This window comes from Pantherophis guttatus, chromosome 3 (genome assembly GCF_059756535.1).
Source record: "Pantherophis guttatus breed Tessera chromosome 3, ASM5975653v1, whole genome shotgun sequence".
Taxonomy (NCBI): domain Eukaryota; kingdom Metazoa; phylum Chordata; class Lepidosauria; order Squamata; family Colubridae; genus Pantherophis; species Pantherophis guttatus.
This window is the reverse complement of record NC_142065.1, coordinates 45283448-45305846: the sequence shown is the minus strand read 5'-3', so window position 1 is coordinate 45305846 and position 22399 is coordinate 45283448. Positions and strand designations below refer to the sequence as shown.

The 22399-nt window shown below is 36.6% G+C and overlaps 1 protein-coding gene and 1 long non-coding RNA gene across 2 annotated transcripts; one reads left to right on the top strand and one right to left on the bottom strand.

The window, feature by feature from the left end:
• Positions 1-10136: 10136 nt before the first annotated feature.
• On the bottom strand, positions 10137-22317 carry CTSE (cathepsin E). Its single transcript, XM_087888787.1, has 9 exons — positions 22262-22317; positions 21385-21541; positions 19454-19571; positions 17850-17968; positions 16545-16744; positions 15949-16071; positions 14543-14684; positions 13584-13682; positions 10137-10910 (listed from the first exon to the last, which is right to left on the bottom strand). Exons 1-9 carry the CDS (start codon positions 22315-22317, stop codon positions 10746-10748), a joined length of 1179 nt encoding a protein of 392 aa, XP_087744913.1. The 3' UTR covers positions 10137-10745.
• LOC148114569 (uncharacterized) lies at positions 10902-19018 on the top strand. The gene is made up of 3 exons (XR_015732857.1): positions 10902-11137; positions 14599-14713; positions 18803-19018. It is a non-coding gene; the product is annotated as an uncharacterized LOC148114569 (long non-coding RNA).
• Positions 22318-22399: the final 82 nt, after the last annotated feature.

The window sequence follows — 22399 nt, the reverse complement described above, 5'->3', positions numbered from 1 at the left end:
AACAAGGAACTTGCATGATCAAGTGATGGGTATTGAAACAACAAGTAGTAGTAAAGAGGAGTTGGGACAGAACACCAAAGGAAAACAGAGACGAGAACGTGAAAGAGCGCCAAAGGAAGGAGAAAAAGAGGAGGAAGGAGAGATTCAGGAGGAAGAAGAAATACAAACAAGAGGCAAAAATGAACAGGAAGAAACAAAAAAGAAACAGGAAAACCACTAAGAAATGGAACAAAACCTAAAAATTATGTCTCTGAATGTAAACGGTCTCAATTCACCATCCAAATGACACCAGATTTTAAGAAAAGTTTTGAAATAAAAAATAAATATTATGTGCTTCCAGGAGGTACACATAAGAAAACAAGACAAAAAATATGTACAATATAAAAAGTTAGGTAAAGCATATGCAGCATTAGCTGAGGAGAAAAAAAGAGGGGTTGTGGTATATGTTAAAGAAGGAATAGGTAGTAATTTAAAATATGTAGACTCGGTAGGGAGAACAGTGATGATAGAGGTAAAATTCAACTATAAAAACATCTTATTGGTGGTTATATATGCTCCAAATAGTTGACAATCAGAATTTTATGAAAAAGTGCATGAGAAAATAATAGAACAAAAAATGGAAAATGTATGTTTGATCAGAGACTTTAATGCGATTATGGACGTAAGAAAGGATTATAAAAGTGGCCAGAGAAATAAAAATAAGAAAAATGTATTGCCTAGAACCTTTATAGATTTGATAGAAAAATTAAATATGGTAGACAGTTGGAGATTTCACAATCCGGAAGTTAAAAATTTTACATACTATTCTAACCCACATAAGTCCTGGTCCAGATTAGATATGGCATGGGTAACTAATACATTGATGCCAGAAATAGAAACAGTAGAAATATTGTCTAACAAGTGGGCTGATCACAACCCAATAATGTTGACATGGAAGGGACGGCAGAGAAAAAAAAGTAGATGGACAATGAATATACAGCTATTGAAAGAAAAGGAATATAAGGAGTACATGGAGAAGGAATTAGAATTGTTCTATAAGGAAAATATAAAACAACATACCTCCCTACAAAACCTATGGGACACAACTAAGGCGTATATGAGAGGTCTAACGATAGCCTATAATGCAAAACGGAAAAAAGAAAGGCAAAAAGAATACAATAAGGCACAAGAAGAAATTAAAAAATAGGAAAGAAAATTACAAGAGAACCTGGGAGATGAACAAATTAGAGTTAATTGGACAGCAGCGAAATATAATCTGAACATATTAGAACAGGGGAAATACGCAATGGCATTGAAATACATAAAGCAGAATTATTTTGAACATGCAAATAAGCCTGGGAGGTGGTTGGCGTATAGGTTGAGGAAAGAAAGGGAAAAAAGAATAATCCAGAAATTACAGGATAAAAAGGGTATAATCCAACAGAGTTTAGAGAAGAAAAAGGAAATAATAATTCAATACTACCAAGAGCTTTATGAGAAAGATAAAGTAACAGTGGAGGAAATAGAACAATATTTAAGTGGGGAAGGGATGCCAACATTAACAGAGGAAGAAAAAGAGTTACTAGATAAGGAAATTACTATAGGGGAGTTAAAAGAAGCATTGAAGAGACCAAAAAAATAATAAAACGTCGGGGACTGATGGTCTACCAACGGAGTTTTATAAAAGTTTAGGGGAATCACTAAATGGGATATTATTAGAAATATATAATGAGGCATTGACGGAGGCAAAGCTACCAAATACATGGAGGGAAGCATATATCTCCCTGATACCAAAAGAAGGAGCAGATACAACACTAATAAAAAATTACAGACCGATCTCTTTATTAAATACTGACTACAAAATTTTCCAGGAACATATTTGCAAATAGGATGAAAAAAATACTAAACAACAGAATACATCAGGATCAAAACGGTTTCTTGCCAACAAGACAAATAAAAAACAATATAAGAATGATAATTAATGTTTTAGAATACTATGAGATGCATCCAGAGAGACAGGTAGCACTGATATTTCTGGATGCACAAAAAGCATTCGATCAAGTTAATTGGCAGTTCATGATACATCAAATTAAAAACATGAAATTCGGAGAGAAATTTACAAGAATGATATCGTCAATATATATGAATCAAAAGGCAAGCATATTAGTAAATGAGGACCCAACAAAATTCTTTGGAATAAATAAAGGCGTATGGCAGGATTGTCCGCTGTCGCATTACTTTTTATTTTGACTCTGGAAAATTTGCTAATTAGAATTAGGTCAAATAAAGAAATAAAAGTAAAAAAAGAAGAATACAAGGTCCAAGCTTTCGCGGACGACCTTGTTTTCTTCATAGAAGATCCAATAAAAACAACACCAAAATTAATAAAAGAGATAGAGGAATTTGGAAATGTAGCGGGCTTAAAAATTAACAAAGAAAAGACTAAAATGATAACAAAAAATATAATAGCAAAATAAGTAGAGAAATTAGCAAAAGATTCAGGATTACAGGTAGTCAAAAAGGTGAAATACCTAGGGATAAATTTGACAGCCAGAAGTGCAACGATAAAAGAAAATAACTATGGACCTTTGGTCCAAAAAATAAAAGAGGATCTGGAAAAATGGGAGAAATTAAAACTGTCATTGTTGGGGAGAATTGCAGTGATAAAATCAAATATACTGCCAAGACTCCTTTATTTATTCCAAACAATACCAATAAAATTAGATAAGAAATTCTTTAATAACTTGGACAAAATAACTACAAAATTTGTGTGGGAGGGGAAAAAATCAAGAATTTTAAAAAATATATATTTATTTATATAGTTTGTCAAACATGTATCATAAAACAGGAATAAGTATAAACATGGATATTAATACAGGAAATGGGTACGAATAAATGGGTACAGTAGGACAGGGACGGAAGGCACTCTGGTGCGCTTATACACGCTCCTTACCTCTTAGGAATGGGGTGAAGTCAACAGTTTAAGGTTAAAGTTATGTTAAAGATAAGCCTTACCCTTAACTGTCTATTTTTCCATTTTCTGTTTTTAGGAGTTCCAATGTGCTTGTAGGACTTGCTTACACATGGTTAACTTTCCAGGGTTAATTTAATGAATATTTTGAAGTACAACCACAGCCTAAAATAAGTGGGTTAAAATATAGTTTCTGCTTTCTGCTTGCATGTGTCATTCAAACCCAAGCATAGGTCATGTGCTGCAATGAGATCAGGACCCTAATTCAGATGCCCAGTGATCTACAAATCTTAATGGTTGATCAGTTTCTAGAGTCCCAGGTATTTTGCTGTTTTAATTGAGAGGGAGCAAGAGAGGAAGAGAATTACCTATGTTCCCTGAAGTAGATTAAACGTAGAATTTTACTCCACTGTTCTGTAATTTCATTTGGAGCTGCCAAAATATAATGAGGAAAACCTTACCTAGCATACAGTTTGATTATTGTTTTGGCTTCCCTAATTTCATTAACAAATGGAGCAATAAAAATATTGTTTTAGACAAATTATTAACATAGAGAATTATTAGCATAGTGTGTTTCAATTGAATTGACATCCCTAAATTTCCAGCCAGCACAGCAGTATTGCAGGAGACTAAGACTGGATTAAGACACAATAGAGTCTTTCTGTTGTGGCTTAGTATTTTGTATGAACTCAGCCATTGTGATAAGTAAACTATGCTTAATAGTTTAGCGTGTTGCAAAACCCAGATAACTGTGATTTATTCAATAAATACTTGTTAACCCGATTATATATAAACAGCCTAGAGTTATAATTCAGCAGTATCTGGTAGGCCACACATTTTCTTTTCCTGCTTTGGTGGTTTAAATAATAGTATTGATTTGCAGGATTGTTTGTATTGTTTTGCAGGATTGGTTGTATTTCTAATTTTAAAAAATGAAGATTGCAATTTTTTTCTTGCTGTTACTAAAGAGATGTTTTAAAGCCTAGTGTGATGAATTTGCCAACTGATGTGATTAAATGTATGCACCAGTTTAATGACATAAAACTGAACAGGAGTACAATCAGCCCTAACACATCAAGTATTATTCTGTATATGCCTGATCTTGTTTGTATGCTTATTTACTTGCACATTAGTCCTCAACTTACAACAGTTCATTTAGTGACTGTTCAAAGTTACAACAGCACTGAAAAAAAGTGACTTATGACCGTTTTTCACACTTAACAACTTTGTAGCATCCCCATGATCACATGATCAAAATTCAGATGCTTGGCAAACTGACTCATACTTAAGACAGTTGCTGTGTCCCAAGGTCATGTGATCCCCTTTTGTAACCTTCTGACCGAGGAAAATCAAGGGGGAAGCCAGATTTATTTAACAACCGTATTACTAACTTATCAACGACAGTGATTCACTTAACAACTCTGGCAAGAAAGGCTGTAAAATGGAGCAAAACTCACTTAACAAATGTCTCACTTAACAACAGAATTTTTGGGCTGAATTGTGGTCGTAGGTTAAGGACTACCTGTATTTGGCCTCACATTGGCTTCATTGTAGTTTATTGATTACAATAAGATTAGTTGTGTTGTGTGAATTTAGCCACTCAGCTGTGCATTTAGCACTGTATTGCTGCTGCAATCATAAAATAATTATTTGAACAGCAGATAATAGGGGCTGTTTAGCTTCTGGATCACTGTTTGATAAGGAAGGAAGGGGATGATTTTGTGCGTGATCACCTGGATAACAAAAGTGCAACCTCACCCGTATCTTTTCTTTGTCTGACAGTTTCGTTTTGTCAAAAAACTGGCTCCAGGAAAGCAGTTCTACATCTATTCCTGGTGTAGGAAGCTAATCAAGGTATATGGAGGAAGAAGTGTTACAAGCCTTGTCTTGATCTCTCGAAGAAAAGATCTACATGTACATCTAACAAACGAATGAATGAACTGAGTTGTCTTAGTTTTCCCGATATGCTTATCCGTAAATCTTGCTATACAGATGTTTCTGGTTGTGGTGAGATAACATGGTAGACTACATACAAGCGACACTGTATATTACATCAAAATAGCTTATGAAAACCCAGAGTTTTCTGCAGAAAAAAAGAAACTGGTTGCCATGGCATTGCAGGCTCTGAATTACTTAGTGATTAGAAAGAATCCAGTTTGTACAATATTTCCAATATGGAAATATCCTAATAGAGAAAGATGGTGATTTTCTCGTCGCACATAGCCATTATAATGGCAAAAGGTTGAACAGGGAAAAAGGATGCGAATATGGGCCAAATAATGTGCTCATTCTTTGGTTTCATTATAATTTTAAAAGTTAGGGCATTGGTGCCAATATCCTATAATATCTGAGTTGCATAAATTGGGATAATTACTAGATAACAGAAAAGCAATTAAGAAACCCTTTTTCTAATGCCATCAAGTAGTTGTCAAGACATTTGCTGTTTAGTTATGATAGCTTTCTTATCAAAACCTTCTTCAACATTCCCCCCCTCTCTCTCTCCCTCCCCCCCGTCCCTCTCCCCCCCCAGAGGAGAGGGAGGGGCGGAGAGAGAGAGAGAGAATGTTGAGGAAGGTTTTGATAAGAAAGCACATTTCATCACTTTTCCTTGGGGAGCATGCTGGATCTTATATGATATCAATAGTTGTTTTTTATATACCTAATGATAAATATGAAATATGAATCTACTTGGCTTGTACAACCAGACTTTCAAATTATTTTCAATTCATTTGTATTGGGGCCTTTTGCAAAATTTTCAGATTTCCAGTTATAATACTGACATTTCCTGAAGATATATAAAAGTAGTAGTGCTTGTTTGTTACATAGAAAAGCATGAAAGACGGCTGGATGACCTTAGGCCAGTCACTTTCTGTCATCCCAACCCATCTCATAGAATTCATTGTTTTGGAAGTATGATTAACATAGGATTGTTGTTGTGGGGAAAAGAGGAGGAGGAAGGTGTGTTAGGTATGTTCACCACCTTGAGTTACTTATAATAAAGTAACCTTAGGTAGGATAAAAAAAATCTAATAAAAACATAATTTTTCTCAGATCATTGCTGATTACTAGCTCACAATCTCTTATTTTCAAAACAGAGGTTAAATTAATGTAATAGAGAATAACAGATGTTAAAAATATGTTCCTGAGAAAAAGTAAAATATGCATCCTGCAGCATGATAGGATCCACTGCAGCCCTTGAGACTGCCTAAAATTCTCTTCCATCAAAGCTAAAAGCTTTTTGCACCAATTATTAGTAGGTTGACAACAGTGGTGGGTTTCAAATTTTTTTACTACCGATTCTGTGGGCGTGGCTTGGTGGGTGTGGCTTGGTGGGCATGGCAGGGGAAGGATACTGTAAAATCTCCATTCCCACCCCACTCCAGGGGAAGGATACTGTAAAATCTCCATTCCCACCCCACTCCAGGGGAAGGTTACAGCAAAATCCTCATTTCCTTGATCAGCTGGGACTTGGGAGGCAGAGAATAGATGGGGGACAGTCAGAATTTTTACTACCGGTTCTCCGAACTATTCAAAATTTCTGCTACCGGTTCTCCAGAACTGGTCAGAACCTGCTGAAACCCACCTCTGGTTGACATGAACAAAAGCCATTGTCTTTGCAGTTAAACTATGTATGATATGTCCACACAAAAAAGGAACTAAGAAAGTAAGCACCATTTTTATATACGAATTCTGCGATAAGAAAAATTACAGCAGTCAAGTGAGCAAGATTCAAAGATTGATGTAAAATTTGCAAGATTTCTGAAATAAATATTTTTATCTGACTTTTTACTTATAAGTTTGGAAGCTTAATTTGGATTGTTGTATCTGTGAACTTAAAGTGGACTGAAAAATTATTCTTCTTTGAGCTGAGTTTCATTCCTGATGACTTCATGACTTTGTTCAGAATCTATTTGTCCTTAAAATACTGTGATGTTATTTATTCATTTGGTTATTAGATTTGTATCACCTTTTTATTATTTGCACAACTCAGGGCAGTGTATAAAATGACTGGCCTGTGTCAACTTAGTAAGATAAAATGAGTAATTAAACGAAGGGACTCTGTTATGTATAGAAATTCAGACTTTTTGACATTACATGAAATTTAAACATGCAAAAAAAAATCCTTAAAATTGTTGTTTTTACAAACTCCAAGAACACCATGTGTGACTTTTAAAATAGTATGAATCAGTTTTGCAACTGTGATATCACATGTTTCACTGTAATTTGCTGATCTGCAGATGTTTAAGGTCAGCTGTTATAAGTAACTCATTGCAGCAACAGAGTTTATGCTGGTTATTGAATAGCCGTAAAAAAGGAAAAAGGTTGTTTTTCTTTCAGTTTTCCCTTCATATCATTTTATCCTATCTAGCAAGTTAATTTGAAAAATCTGTATTGATTTATGAATGGCTACTTGGAGAGGATAGTTGGACAAATATTTCATTCTGTGGCACAGTTGTATTCCTCCTGAAGAAATGTATAGCTTCCATTTGGAAAAATGCTCAAAACTCTTCTTAATGAAATATGAAAGAATGTCAAGCAGATTATTTTAGAACATGTGTTATAATACCAACCTGCAATATAGATAGGATAGATGCAAATGAAATGTACTAAATTTTCTTTTCACTTAGCAGGCATCCTGTTTGGTGGCATTGTTCTCATATCTTTTTCTGACAAGATTCTGTGACTCGCATCTGAGCCATTTTTTTCCAGTCTGGTAGTCTCTGGATGTGGTAGAGTAGAATTTCTAGAATCCCCAACCAAACTCTTTGAAGGCAAAAACTTGAGAAAGGATAGTTTTAGATAAAAGGCACTGATGATTCTTCATACTGCATGGTATGTAATGAAATACAAATACTCAAAGGCATGTATTTTACAGCTCAACGTAGTGGAAGGCAACTCCAACTCTTAACAAAAACTTGATGAGCCAGAACATTTTATCTTTTCAAATGTTGACACAGCACATTGGAAAAGTACACTAAAAAATCCTCTGAGATGTAGTAAAGGACTCTGCATCCACCTCTCCTGAATATTTCATTGCTCATGCGAGCGATCTCCACTTCTAAAAGCAACGTACCATTGGAGGCAAACTAATTACATTTAATTTTGTTACTTGTCTTCACCTAAAAATGTTCTTCCAGTACTGCATTGCTGAGTAGACTTCTCACAGTTCTCTGTTCTCTTCGTAAACAGTTACGAACATTAAAAAAAAAAGTAAAATTAAAACACATGGTTTTGTAACTGACAAAGCCAAATTAGACACAATGAGCAACAAAAAAACAATGATTATATATCAACTCAGCACACAAAATACATACTCAAGGCAAATGGAAAGATACTAGAGCAAAATAAGCCGTGATTCTTCTTGGCTCGCACTTTTGTTTATGAGCTTGTACTGCATGGCAAATTAAAGGAGAAAAAAGATGGGTATCTTTCCAAGTCACTAATCCTAGAATGATCCTTTCAGTCATGTTAGTTAGAGTGACCGTTACATGGAAGTGACCAAATTGAGGATAGACAAGAGGGACAAGGTTTCCAAGCAGTCCACCAGTCCAGGTATCATGAGATCTATAGACAAATCCTATGTTATCCAAATAATGTTATATATGTGTATTGCAAGATTGTGGCATACATTTTTAAAATCCTATTGACCAGTGGTGGGTTGTTACCAGTTCGCCCCAGTTTGGGCGAACCAGTAGCAGCGGCGCGGGAGGCTCTGCCCACCCACCCGGACATAAAATACGCTCTGTGCATGCACAGAAGTGGCACGCACGAGAGAGAGAGCAAACCAGTAGCAAAGGTAAGTGAAACCCACCCCTGCTACTAGCATAAATCACCTACTGTATGTCATCGGACTGATCATTAAGGCACTTCTGTTGTTGACTTTAAGGATCTATGATACGTTGCTTTATTATCTTTTAAATATATCCCAAAATCAATTTATTAGTATTATATGTAAACTCTGGCTTAAAGAAACTGCTATGTATAACAAATTGGAGCCCTCCCCTAAGTTTCAAGGAAAGGTACTGTTTCATGTAGATTAAGCAGCATCTTTTTACTTTTTACCAATATAGAAAAAAAGTTTATAAATCCACAATTCTTGTTTTTTCATCATTTCTGGATGAGTTTTTGCTGAAAGCGACTCCTTTATAGATAAAAAAAAAATTATATGTTTGAATAAATGCTATTTATAATCATGGATGATGTCTTTATTCACTCTTGCCTATCAAAAAAAATTGTGTAAAGAATCACCATATCAGAAAGTGGTGGCTCCCAGAAGTAAATGCTGGGAGTTGCTGTGAAAGCTACATTATTTGAACTCTCTCTCTCTCTCTCTCTCTCTCTCCCCGCCCTGCCTTGCCCTGTCCCACCCAATAACCTGTTTGGTATGGTAGAACATGCTCTCCTAGTATTACTATAGCAAAATACAGCTGCCGGCCCAGTTATATTTTACAGTGTCCTTCGTGTCAAGGAACATTATGTCTGGAGCTGGTTTTCTTAAATTCTGCAGTTTGCTACCATATTTACAGTATATATTTCTCTGAGAACAGTGGTAGCTCTGCCTTTCCCCTTTCTTGGATGAGAACAGTCTTCCCCAATCTTTTTTCTAGCATTGCAATTTGTCTGAGAACTCCCAGCCAGCATGTGGTTTAATGAGTTTATCAAGATCAGTACAGAATCTGAATAAGTACCAAAAGATCCATACATAACATCTTAATTTTTACTGCCTCCTTAAATGTAAATCCCATTGCACACATATACATGAACGTGTGCGCGCACACACACAAAGGGGGGGTGGACACCGAATATTATCCTTTAGGATAGACTGAGCTACATTTTGGGGTACTGCATTTAACATTCTCTATGAGAAGAGCTGCAGTAGATAACGGTAGCTGCAGTATGAATTGGTATAAAGAGTTATGGGTATGTAATCAAGAGCAGAATATTTTTTGCTGAAGATGGCAAAAAATGTCACTCAGTATTCACAGTTGTGGCCCTGGGAAGCTCTGAGATCTTCAAAAAAAGGTTCAGAGTAACATCTGGCACTGGGATATTAATCTGCCCACATCGGCTTAATGAGAAAGTTGATGTATTTAGAATGTTGATGCATTATTCAGTCCTTTGTGATTCTTTCGTTTCGGAAAATCACACAGAGGTATTATTTATCACACAGTGTATTGCTTTACGAATACAAAAATATTTTTATTAAAGGTTTCTGCTGTTTAAGAAATATTCTTAGTTATTCATCTTTTTACTTAAATCATTAATTTTATATACTTTTGCAAGATGCAGATCTGTTTTCTTTTACAAAGAAGAAATCTCACAAATCAGACTAGATTCACACAAGATACTCAGTCAAAATGCGTTTTGATTAATGTAGATAAGAATGTTATGTAAACCAACCGTGTAGTTTATAAAATTTGATATATAAGTTAACATGGTGAATCAACTTAACCCAGTGCGCTTTATTCAATAAATCATGCTTAGCCAATTGTGTAAACACAGCCCCAATCTGGGACTGTGACACAGTGTTTTGAGTTTGAAATATTCAGGATTTATTTAATCTAATTTACTTGATGAGAGAAGACAAAATCAACATATATCTTGATACTGAGAACTGACAAATCTAAACAGCTCTTCTCCAGGGGATCTCAAGGAATTTGTGTTTATAGATTAAAGTCATAATCTTGATTGCATTTCACATGGGAAACAAAAAAAGAGATAGGAAACTTGATTTTGCTGCTCAAAAGAGGATAAGAAAAGAAATAGAGTTACATTCCTTAACTCTCTAAGCCTCTTAAGAGACAACTGGAGCTAATCCCACTCTGTTATTTCCCCGATCAAAGACAGAGTAGTACTGGCCAATAAAAACATCTCCCAGAATCCAGAGTGGACCAGCTGTAGTGTCTATATCTAAACCTTGGAAACCACTGGTACAGAGGTTCATCCCATCACTAATGACCTACAGGAAAGAGGATATGTAGGATTAAAATTCAATCAATATTGAATTACGACAATAAATCATGTTCAGATTTGTATGCCAAAATTTACACACACTCAAAAGCAGTTTTAACCACAGAAATTTAAATTCTAGAAGTTGAAGTCCTTATATCTGGAGGATGACTTTGTTGGGAAAGATTATTGTAGAACTTCCAAGGCACAACTAAGGACTGCTATAGAAGGAAGAAGGTAATGACTGGACACTGAGCCGATTGCTTTTTAGCATAAATTAGAAAAATTCTAGTTGTGATTCGAGCATATGAAGGAATTATGGCATTTCTAGCCTGGATGCGGGATATGTAATAACATGTTTCTTAGTCTGCGAGCTTAAAATAAAAATGATGGCAGCACTAATCCAATATTTTGAAAGTGCCATATTAAAGAAGAGTGTGTTCATGCTGGACAAAGTACTTGAAAGGAAATTTGGAGTTTTGCTATTATATATATTGGCAGCAGGTAGAATCTTATATGTCCAAGATGGAAAGACATACTAATTTCCACAATGGATGAATGGATGATGAAGGTGATGGAGTGGGCAGAGAGGGTAAAATTAACTTTTAATTAAAGAGAAGAACTTATCAAGTTTATTTCCATTTGGAACCAGTTCTGGATTTTGTATTTGAAACTGGGAAAAAAATGACACCCTAATTTTAGGTTTTGACAATTATAATGATTTTGTTGTTACAGAAATGGCTTGAAACATTTAGAAATGTATAGCAAAAAGTTGAGGCTGTAATTTATTTATTTATTGCATACTACTGCCCTGAAAAGTCAGAAGCCACTACTTTTTTCTTCCTTTTTTTACTTCTTTCTGCACTTTTCTATTTCTCTCTTTAACTTTCTCAATGTTTGTCTCCAATGGTACCTTTCATTTAGCCACTTTCTGGTATCTGAATATTACAGACCCTTCCCATTCATCTCCCTTTCTTCTTTCATGGGCTGATCTATAGCACTGGACCTCAAAGAATTCAAGTAGAAGAGAGGTGCATGTAAGGTTATATATAGATGCCTCCAAGTCATATTGTGTTTGGGTATGAATCGGGTGGGTTCTAAATTTTTTTACTACCGGTACTACCGGTTCTTAAAAGCCAGAGGCTTTTAAAGGCATTTTTTTTTCTACAACCTCTTCGGCTGAAAAAATGCTTTTAAAAGTGAAAAAAAAAAAAAAGCCTCTGATGAGGTGAGCGGGGTAAGCGAGCTGCAACCAGGCCAGGGACCGGTTCAGGGACGTGGCCAGCCAATGTTATTACCGGTTCTCCAAACTACTACAAATTTTTACTATCGGTTCTTGCGAACCTGGAGCAACCCACCACTGGTATGAATATATTCTTTATTATCTTGTATATATGACTTCTAATAGTGAGTAAGATGCTGGCAAGAGGAGGTAGCAGACTTTATTATGGTGGAAGGAATCACCTCCTTTCCCAAGGAGAAAATGCATTGCAAAAAAAGAAGAGAAAATGGCCCGGATTTGTGAATGCTAAATCTATATGTATAGATGAAGAATTAGAAATAATTGTTAAAATGAAACTATTAGACTTCACAGCTAAACCACCTGAACTAATCTTTTGGATTAGCTTCAATTTATTGAGATACCTGGAAAATTCAAAGACTCTGGACCTTTTTATGCCATTGTCATTTATTCTAATGAGGCTTGTATGGAGGTGGAGGCTTGGGGAACTCCTCCTTAAATGTTCTCTTTCTCCATAAATTGACTTATAAAGATCAAGTAAGCTTTTCCCTATTTTTTGTTAGCCTTTTAACTTTTAGGTTAGCCACAAAATTAATAAATATTTTGATCTAGTATGAATACTAATCCCCCCCCCCCCCGTTTATGGACAAACAAGACCATCATTGTGGTAAATATTATTTTCCCCACTGTACTTTTTTAACAGCCAAAGAGCTTGTCAAGCACATATGCCACAATTCCTTTCTTCCCTCCCTCCCTCCCTCCTTCCTTCCTTCCTTCCTTCCTTCCTTCCTTCCTTCCTTCCTTCCTTCCTTCCTTCCTTCCTTCCTTCCTTCCTTCTTTCCCAGTAAATGAAGGGAATTAAGGAAACCTGTCATTTCCTTAATCTTTAGTTTTACTATTTTTATTTATATCCCACGTTTATGATTTTTATAAACAACTCAAGGGGGAAACATTTTCTATTTTCTTCCCAACAACAACCCTATGAGTGAATTGGGCTGAGAGAGAGAGTGCATGGTCCAAAGCAACCCAGCCAGTTTTCATGCCTATAGCGAGACTAGGACCCACCGTCTCCCAATTTTTAGCCTGGTAGCTTAACCACTACCCCAAACTGGCTCTTTTTTATTGGTATTATTATTTTGTATTTATTATAATGATGATTAAAAGGTGCTAATATCTGGCTAATTCTCATTAAGCAACCTTACTATATAGTACAACCTTAAGAAGTCTGCTTTGTCCCTTTTTAGCTTGTCTTTTCTGAATCTCACAGTAAAGGAGCAACTGAGCATCTGAGCAACTGAGCATCTTAATGGGAAACTCTTACTAATACATCAGTGTCCTTTCCCCATGTCCCAATACAAAATTACAGATAATAACCCATTCTTTCTCAAGAATGACACATGTTCTGCGATGCCTATACAGGAGGAAATGAGTGACAGCACTTACCATGACAGTGTAAGCCTCTGGAGTAAGAGGATAAGAGTTTCCATTGATTGTGAAAGTGACAAGAGGCATCACATTGAGATTGTTGCATTCCACAGCATACTGCAAACAATTGGTATATCTTTGCAATAATGAACATCCAATATTTCAATTAAAAAAACAATCCTAGATATGAAGATGGACAATATCTATTTTGCACTCCAATCTTTTTCTTTTGAATTGTGCTTCCCTTGTAAGATATTATGCACATATGTGAATTGATGTCTTCAAGTATACTAAAACATTGAGCCAGGTTTCAGCCCAAAAATAGATAAGATATCATAAGGATTAGGTGTTCCTTTTCTTCCTTTTCTTCTGCTTTGTTCAATCTATCTCCTTCCAAATGCTGCTTTTTATTTTAAGGAAATTGCTCTGAAGGTTGCCTGTGTTTAATATGCTAACGCACAATATGCTAACACACAGAGTAATTGAAGACTGATTGTTTGAGGTGAGAGAAGGATCCAGGGCTAATTCCCCTTGCTCCATACCTTCCACACTCCCCCGCCCCCTCACAGCTATAGCACCATTTCTCACTGTCTGGGTAGCCCCACCAATTGCCTTAGAGGCTCTTCCTCTCAGAATATCTATGGGGCACCTAATGGGCTGCCAAGCCACTCTCAAAAGTTATACAATGTTGGGGCAAAAGGACAGATGCTTCAGAAGCTAAATCAGGAGAAGACCTGGCCTAAATTCACTGCTTCTCCTAAGCCTCCTTTTTAAAGCATCTGCTTCACCTTTTCCAAAATGGCAGCGTAAATTTTCTTTAAAGTTCAAAGAACTAGAACATAATGAAATTGAAAGAAACAAAAAGAGAAAATAAAAGAATAAACTAGGATTGTAAAGAGATAATTTTAGATTTAAATTTATCCTATATTTAGCACCAGGATTAAGATTCTGTTACTGATTTCCAAGTTGGGACCTACCTCATCATCCATAGGTTGTGCCCCGATTAATGTTTGCATTTGCTTTATGTCTTCAGAAGGGCCTGTGATGAGAGATGTTCCTGTGTCCACTATAGCCTGACACCCATCTGCACAAAATACAACATTCCCACCAACCTGGATACTGAAAAGAAGATGGAAATAAACTTGGTGGTAATGCCTCTCCAAGATATTTACTGTGATACCTCTTCTCCCAGCATGATCCTGACACTATTTTCTTATGTTTGTTTTAATGTCTGTCACTTCATTACTGGTTCCTCTTTGCAAAGATCTGTGCTGAGATGTGCAGTGATGGAGATTAGAAGATTTTAAATGAACAATATTTCTGATTGTACCACGGGAGAATATCTAGGTCTCCTAAAATGGGAACAACAGTGAGCACTCTTGCTTAGCTAAGAGTAATTAAAGACTGATTGCTTGGAATCAGTTCAAGCTTATTCCAAGAGCAAACTTGGAATTTGGCATATCACAAAGTTGTTTTGTTTGCCTCTACCTGTGACTATAATGGTCCTGCAGGAATCTCTGTATTTTCTCTTGACATATGGATAGTCTAGAGTGACCTTATCCAGTTTGCAAAAATCACAACAAGATGCAGAAAATCCTATATTTAATATAGTAAATCTTGTACTAAATTACTATCTAATTGTCTGGAAATTTGCAGTCTTACTTTTGTGGGCCTAGTTTAAAAGCAAATACTTCTTCATTCTGCAGCTTCTTAGGCAAGAACTGCAATCTATCAATAATAAGAGTTATTTTGCACATTTGAGGCATTCCATAAAGACACTGATTTCTGATTTCAAACTTTCCTAGGACTTTTGGTATCAAGGAAGCAAAGCTCAGTAAATAGGGGAAGTCTTGGTGTTTTAGATTCTGTAATTTTTTGGAATGAAGCAGGAATCCCTCCATCATGACAGCAAATGAATTTGAAGACCTTCTGAAACCTCAACATAACTTGAAATTTTACAAACTGTAGAAACTTAGACAACATTGAAAGGATTGCTACTTTGCTTTTCCATATAAAAAGATGTAGAGGGAGGGATAGAATTATTTACAACATTTGGAGAATTGGCAAATACTGTTGTAAAGACATCTGTTACAGACAATGATGTAATTAATATACATAATCACCTGGCTTTTAAAAAATAGTGGAAAATAGCTCTCTAACTCAAAGGATAAATATATACCACGTCTAGCCAAATAGTTAAAAGATGATTACAGCTCATTGTAACTGTGAAAGGCTGGGATTTATGAAGCAGATGTGGTGCTTCTGCAAAGATTGGCAAGTCTGAGTCCTAAATGCGCAATTACCCTGAATTCTAGCATTCATCAGAGATAGAAAAGTAACTATTATCTCTGAGGTCCCCCTTACTTCCAAATAAGATATGTACTTATCCAGTTGGATCTGCCAATATCCCTGCTTAGTGACTGGAATCCAGTTGAGATTTCCACTGAAATAGGCCTCATCATAGCCACCAAAAATCAGTTCCCCTCCTACAGAAGAAGAAGGGTTTCTGAGGAGAGAAAGAAGAAATAATTGTATTGAGCATGAGCCTTTGCTTTGTGTTTTTTCTATTACATAGTCATTCTTTTCAAAATTCTAAACCTGATGCCCCATATTTTCCAGTGGTCCACATTTTCCAAGTTTCTCATGTCAGCGCTCTGGCTGTCTCTGGATCATGCTCATACATTGGGCACAATGAATGGAATATTGACTGAGAAAGGAAAGTACACAAATATAGCCAATTATTCTTTCCAATACTAAACAAAAATAATGGAATCTGATTCCAGTACCAGAAATAAGATGTTCACCAATTTATAGGGAAAGAGAAAAGCTTCCCTATTCCTGCTGCAGAATTGGGTTTTTTTTAATTGCCAAACGAAGGCATTGGTATTGGCTTTTAATGATTTCAAGTAAAGCAGATGCTAGTATGGAAGGCAAACTTTCTACAGTATTGGGAGGAAGAGTCAACTTTTTATGCACTACCTGTTCATGTAAACTGAGAATATTGGTAAATCCACCAGGTTTTGGGCCATCATATTATCAAATACAGGGGTGACACCATCCACAGCCAAGGATGGATAGGCCAGACCAAGTATCCCATCAAATACTGAATCCAAAAAGGTGTTACCAGGTTCAGAGACACTTTCTGCAAACTGTTGATTTACTATGGTGAGTCCTTCAACCTAAAAAAAATAAAAATAAAAATCTCAGATATGAATTTTAATCTGTGGTAAGAAACTAGTCATACTGTAGTAATGGGCCATGGAATTCTTTTAAAAGAGAAAGCCTTCTGTCCTTCCTTCTCTCTCTCTCTCCCTCCCTCCCTCCCTTTCTGAATTGGTGTTTCATCATGGAGATTTTGGACAGCTAATGCTGTTTTGAATAAACTGCACCATCTCTGATGCAGCATATTCTCATTCAAAGTCAGGTTGAATTATATATCATCCATCCTAAAACTTGCAGAAAATCATACTCAGGTTGAGAAGGATTGTTCTAGAAGAAAGGAAGAACACACAAGGACTAGAGAACATTGTTTAGATAGCACCTTCCATGATGGGATAGGGACAGGTTTCCCCTGCAGCTCCATGCATATCTTTAAAATCTGCACCAAGTCATTGGGGCAATGCCCCTTGTGCTCCTCTGTGGGGCACGGAAGACCACAGCAGGAAAAAAGGGAAAGGGAAGTCCAGTTGCTCAAATACAGTAGAAGGTATATTTCCAGTGGCGAGATCCTCCTGGCTTAACAACCATGTGCAGTTTGAACAAATCTTCACTTCTGGGTTTCTTCGGAGGAGTAACACAGCTGATTCGCGCAGCAATTGGCTCTGCCGTGCGAATCAGCTGAGGAGATAAAGGTAGGAAAATAACGTGGGTGGGCAGGTGGGCCTATCTGATCATTGGGACGAACCGGTTCGCTCCCAGCTGATCGTCAGAGCTATCGATTCGCCCGAACTGGTAGAATCCCACCACTGTATATTTCATCAGTGTTCTCCTAATGAATCATATGAACACACATAGAAAATGAAAGCAATTACTATTGATGATAATTTGTAACATGGTTCTTTGGTGACATGCCACCAAAAATATCTTATGGTCCATTTTTGTAATGTGCTGCTCATTTTCCCTGAGAGGGCATTTGACACTATAAAGAACTGTGCTTTGGAACTCAGTGATAAATACAGATACTGTAGCCTCTACAAGATGGATAATGCCTTACTGTATCAGATTATAATTTGTTAAATGATAAAGCATCGTATTCTTTTTAAGTGAATAGCATCTTTCACTTACAGTCACTTGATCCATTCCAATTATTCCTGTCAAGCTACCAGTACCATAGTGAATAGAAAAAGAAGTACCCACTTCAGTGTAGGTGCTGGACTGTGATGGGCGAAATCTGGAGTGTTCAACTGTAATTGAAAAAAATAAAAAAAATCTCAATGCTTGTATCTCAGTCCAGCCCTGTGCATATTAATTCAAGTACAATATATACAAGATTACCGCCTTATGAATCCACAAAGCTGTATACAGTTAATGGCTTCTATTGAAAAATAAAGTCTTTAAAATAAAGCACTATGAATGTGCTGCTTGTAGCTTCAGTACATTTCGCACACAAGAGTTGCCAATGATCCAGTAAGGAAAATATACTGATGACTATAAATATGCTAATCTAAGTTATACAAGCACTCTATATGCTATATCCGTGATGGTGAACCTATGGCATGCGTGCCAGAGGTGGCATGCAGTGCCCTCTCTGATGGCATGAGCTGTCGCCCCAGTCCAGCTCTGCTGCATATGCGCACGTGCCTCCCACCAGCCAGCTGGTCTTCAGGTCTCTGCCACGCATGCATGGGGGGCTGTGCATGCATGCATGCATGTGGGGGGGTGTGTATGCATGTGCGGGGGTGGGGCAAATGCAGGGGCGCACACGCACATGCATGGGGGTAGGTGCATATACAGGGCCCGTGCATACATTGCATTTTGGGGGTTCGGGCACGCACTTTGGGCACTTGGTCCGGAAAAGGTTAGCCATCACTGTGCTATATGGTCATATTTCACATGTATATTTTCTCAAAAATAAGTTGTCAAAAGAGAATGCTTACAAAAAAGTATGCAAAGGACAATTACCTTAAGTTGCCATTCATGCTGTTTTATCTTTTATAGCGAAGCTTCTGAATAAACATACTTAGTATTGTGCTATTACATTATTATTAGAAGCCTTCATTTGCCCAATTACTTTACAGGTAGGAGCTTCTGTCTTCAGACCAAACTGTAGGAGATGACCAGGCTGAGCCCGAGGGAGGGTCAAAGGCATCATAAGTCATGAGTCCCTTCACGCCCACAAGAGATCTAAGTCCAGCCCACCATCAATTCCTTATCTACCGCAAAATTGCTTCAACCATTAGCGGTTCAGATTCTTGTAGCAAATTTAAGCTTGCAATAAAGCTTTATACACAACTGCCTGGATCTCCTGATTTCCCTGGCGCTTTACCAAAGCTCTTTTTTTTCCTGAATGCAATCTTATTTTAGCATTTATCACTGTAACTGGCAAGATTTGGTTTCTGTTTTGAAGATAAAATGTTAGGGATATTACACCATACTACAAGTACAACAGAATGGTTATTGTATTAAAAGTCTACTCAGTAACTGGATTTCCAGTGTTGAACATAGCAAATGTGCTATGCAATGATTGATATGTGCATTTGTTTACCAAGGAAATCAAATGACAATAAATTGCTATACATTTGGACTTATTGGAAGCATGAATAGCATTTACTGGTCTGAATAATGCTAGTTCTATAAGCATAGGTACCTCTAACATAACAAATGTTAACAGTTTTCATACTGTTAACACACCATTCAGCGTAATTTAAAATCATTTGACCAATCCTCACCACAAGCCTTGCTGACACAATAAATAGATGGTACCCAGAGGTTGGAGGAACCAGTGTCAAAGAGTATAGTAAAATTCTGTGGAGGGTTTCCAATGGAGATCTGTCCAAAGTATTCCACCTGCCAAAACAGGAAAACAAGTGTTTCTATTCCATATATTAGGATGGAGAAGCACTCTTCAGGGCTACATAAAGCTGGAAACCTTCTCCAAACCTGAGGAGAATTTTGTGAAATGCAATCTTGTCCAATCAGCATTTGTATTATGCCTAGATATTGTTGTTTGCATAAATGGATCAAGGTTTTAAATAGGATTTTAATTCTAGCTTTTTGGGAACTTTTTTACTCATAATCCAATTGTACACCTTCATTTTTAATTTTCACCCCTAGCATTTAAATTGCAACATATTTTTGATAAAAATATGTGTTTATTTTCCCAGTTAAAGTGTCTCCTATTTTCCTATAGTATGCTCCTGGATGTACCCTTTTTTTGAGGAACAAGACTATTATATAAATTTGAAATCTAGAAGAAGAAGAAGAAGAAAGAGTGGTTTATTAGAAAGAAAAGAAGTTGGCTCATTCTTTGGCCTTTCCACCATCAGCATGCAACAAAAAGGGAGAATTCAGATATGTGTACAAAAGATTTTTTTGGAATAGATATAAACACTCTGCAGGCATTCAAACATATCTGAAAAGGTGAGAAGTAATAGGTGAGAGATAATAGGGCATGAATGTGCAAGCAAGCCTGGTTCTACCCTTCCATATTGTTCATACCTGCTCTTTTTCAGAACTTTGTGTGCTAAGACTTGCAGGGAGAGTAATTATATCTATCCAATTCAACTCATTCACAAACTTTCCCATCATCAGGGACCAATTTAGCTAGGCTTAAGTACATTCAACTTGATTATAACTCTCCAGCAGATTTGAAAGCAGACTGCAAGTTTTTTGACACATTTAGTTCTTAGGGTGGATGTCTGGGCTTGTATTACACACCAATTTTCTTTTAACTCACTTTCAGAGTTGGCTAAGATAAAAGAATATTGGGAGGTGATGGAGTGTGACATGTGGCAATTTATTTCTTGTTTGTAGACATGCCAAATGGCCAGTTTGCACATATATTCAGGAGCCACGGTGGCACAGTGGTTAGAGTGCAGTACTGCAGGCTACTTCTGCTGACTGCTGGCTGCCTGCAATTTGGCAGTTCAAATCTCACCAGGCTTAAGGTGGATTCAACCTTCCATCCTATCGAGGTGGGTAAAAAAAAGGACCCAAATTGTTGGGGGCAATATGCTGACTCTGCAAACTGCTTAGAGAGGCCTGTGAAGCACTGTAAAGTGGAATATAAGTCTAAGTGTTATTGTTATTGCTATTGCTATATTCAACTTTTATGTTTGCAAATGTAGCCAAATATTTCACATTCCCTTAAGCTTCCCGAGAAAACTTTGATATCACTGAAATATCTGATGAGTAAGTGGGAAAGAGATGGGGCAATATCTTTTCTTTTTTGCTTGGCAGACGGACATATACATCCATGCCTTTGGCTCTGGACTTTAGTACAGTTACACAGCTATGCAGTGCATTAGAGAAGATAAATACAGAGACATAGCCCGTGTTTACAACTCTTTAAGGCAATTATATCTTTTCCCCAGATCATAATGTCTCAAACCAGTAAAATGTAGAAATGATGAATATTTATAATGCATACATATAAACTAAATTGAGCCCCTTGAACAGTGGCCTCATAATATATAATAAATATGTGGATACTGTCAAATAACTCCTGGATTTCTATAAACTGTGTTGTAAGTACAGGGTGAGAGTTTAATAAAGTTAAATTCTGTCATTGGAAAAACTGGTGACATTTGTCTTCTTTGTAGCTAACACATCCTCCCCCCCCCCACCCAATGGTCTCATTCATGCTTTGGCTTTAACTTACATCAAAATAGTTAAGGAGGGGTTCGTTGGTTTCTTTGAATACCGAGCAATCTTGGGTGTACTGTACCATGTCTAGCTTATATTTCTTCCAAAACTGAGGCAATTGCCCACGTTCCCTCAATATTTGCCGCATAGACCGGTGTCTTTTCAGAGTAACTCTGGAGAGGAGAGAAGGAGCTATATGCTTAATGCTGATCAACAGAAATAAGAAAATCTGGAAAGCATTTTATTCTAGTACAGGCAATACTAGAATTCCACTAAGGTTAGAATTTTTACGGGTTATTCATACCCTGAAAATTTTGCCTATGTTGTACATGAAAGTAATTATGTATCAAATTCAATATTTGAAAAATATCTCTCTTTTGCATAATTCTTAAATAAATCCAATCTATCACAGTAGCAAATAGAACTCCTGTGATTTATATTTCATCTGGCATTCACTGTTATCCATTAGGGGACTCCCACTTACAATATTTGATGATTTGCAACTTGATGATTCTTGACCCTTAATAAATATATATATATATGAACAGTGGTTTTGGGGATACTGGAATTTGGAACAGAATGTACAGTACATCAGGATGGATTTGTAATATTTCGAAGAGAGTAAAATAATACCCATAGTTGTTTTGGGGGCCTTCCCTTTCCTACAATTAATATGTCCAAATTTATCTAAATACATTACTGATTATTCATAAAACATTATTAATGTGTTTATGCTCTAATACTGGAACTGGGCTGAACTTGTATTGTAGGAGAATAAAAGAAGTTTCAAGGGACTCCTGTCCCCAGTGCAGCTTTGTAATTGTAATTTCTAATGCTCAATAAGAAAAAATGGGAGGGGGGGAGTGAGCAGCAGAAGAAAGAAATGTGCTTACCTTTGTAATCCATTGGTCATCCAAATGTAAAACGTTAAAAAGACCAACCAATTCATTCTGGCAGTGGAGGACTTCTGCTCTCCTTGACTTGTAGCAACTGAGCGAAAGTTTTGTCCTTATAGCCACTAATCAGCCCAG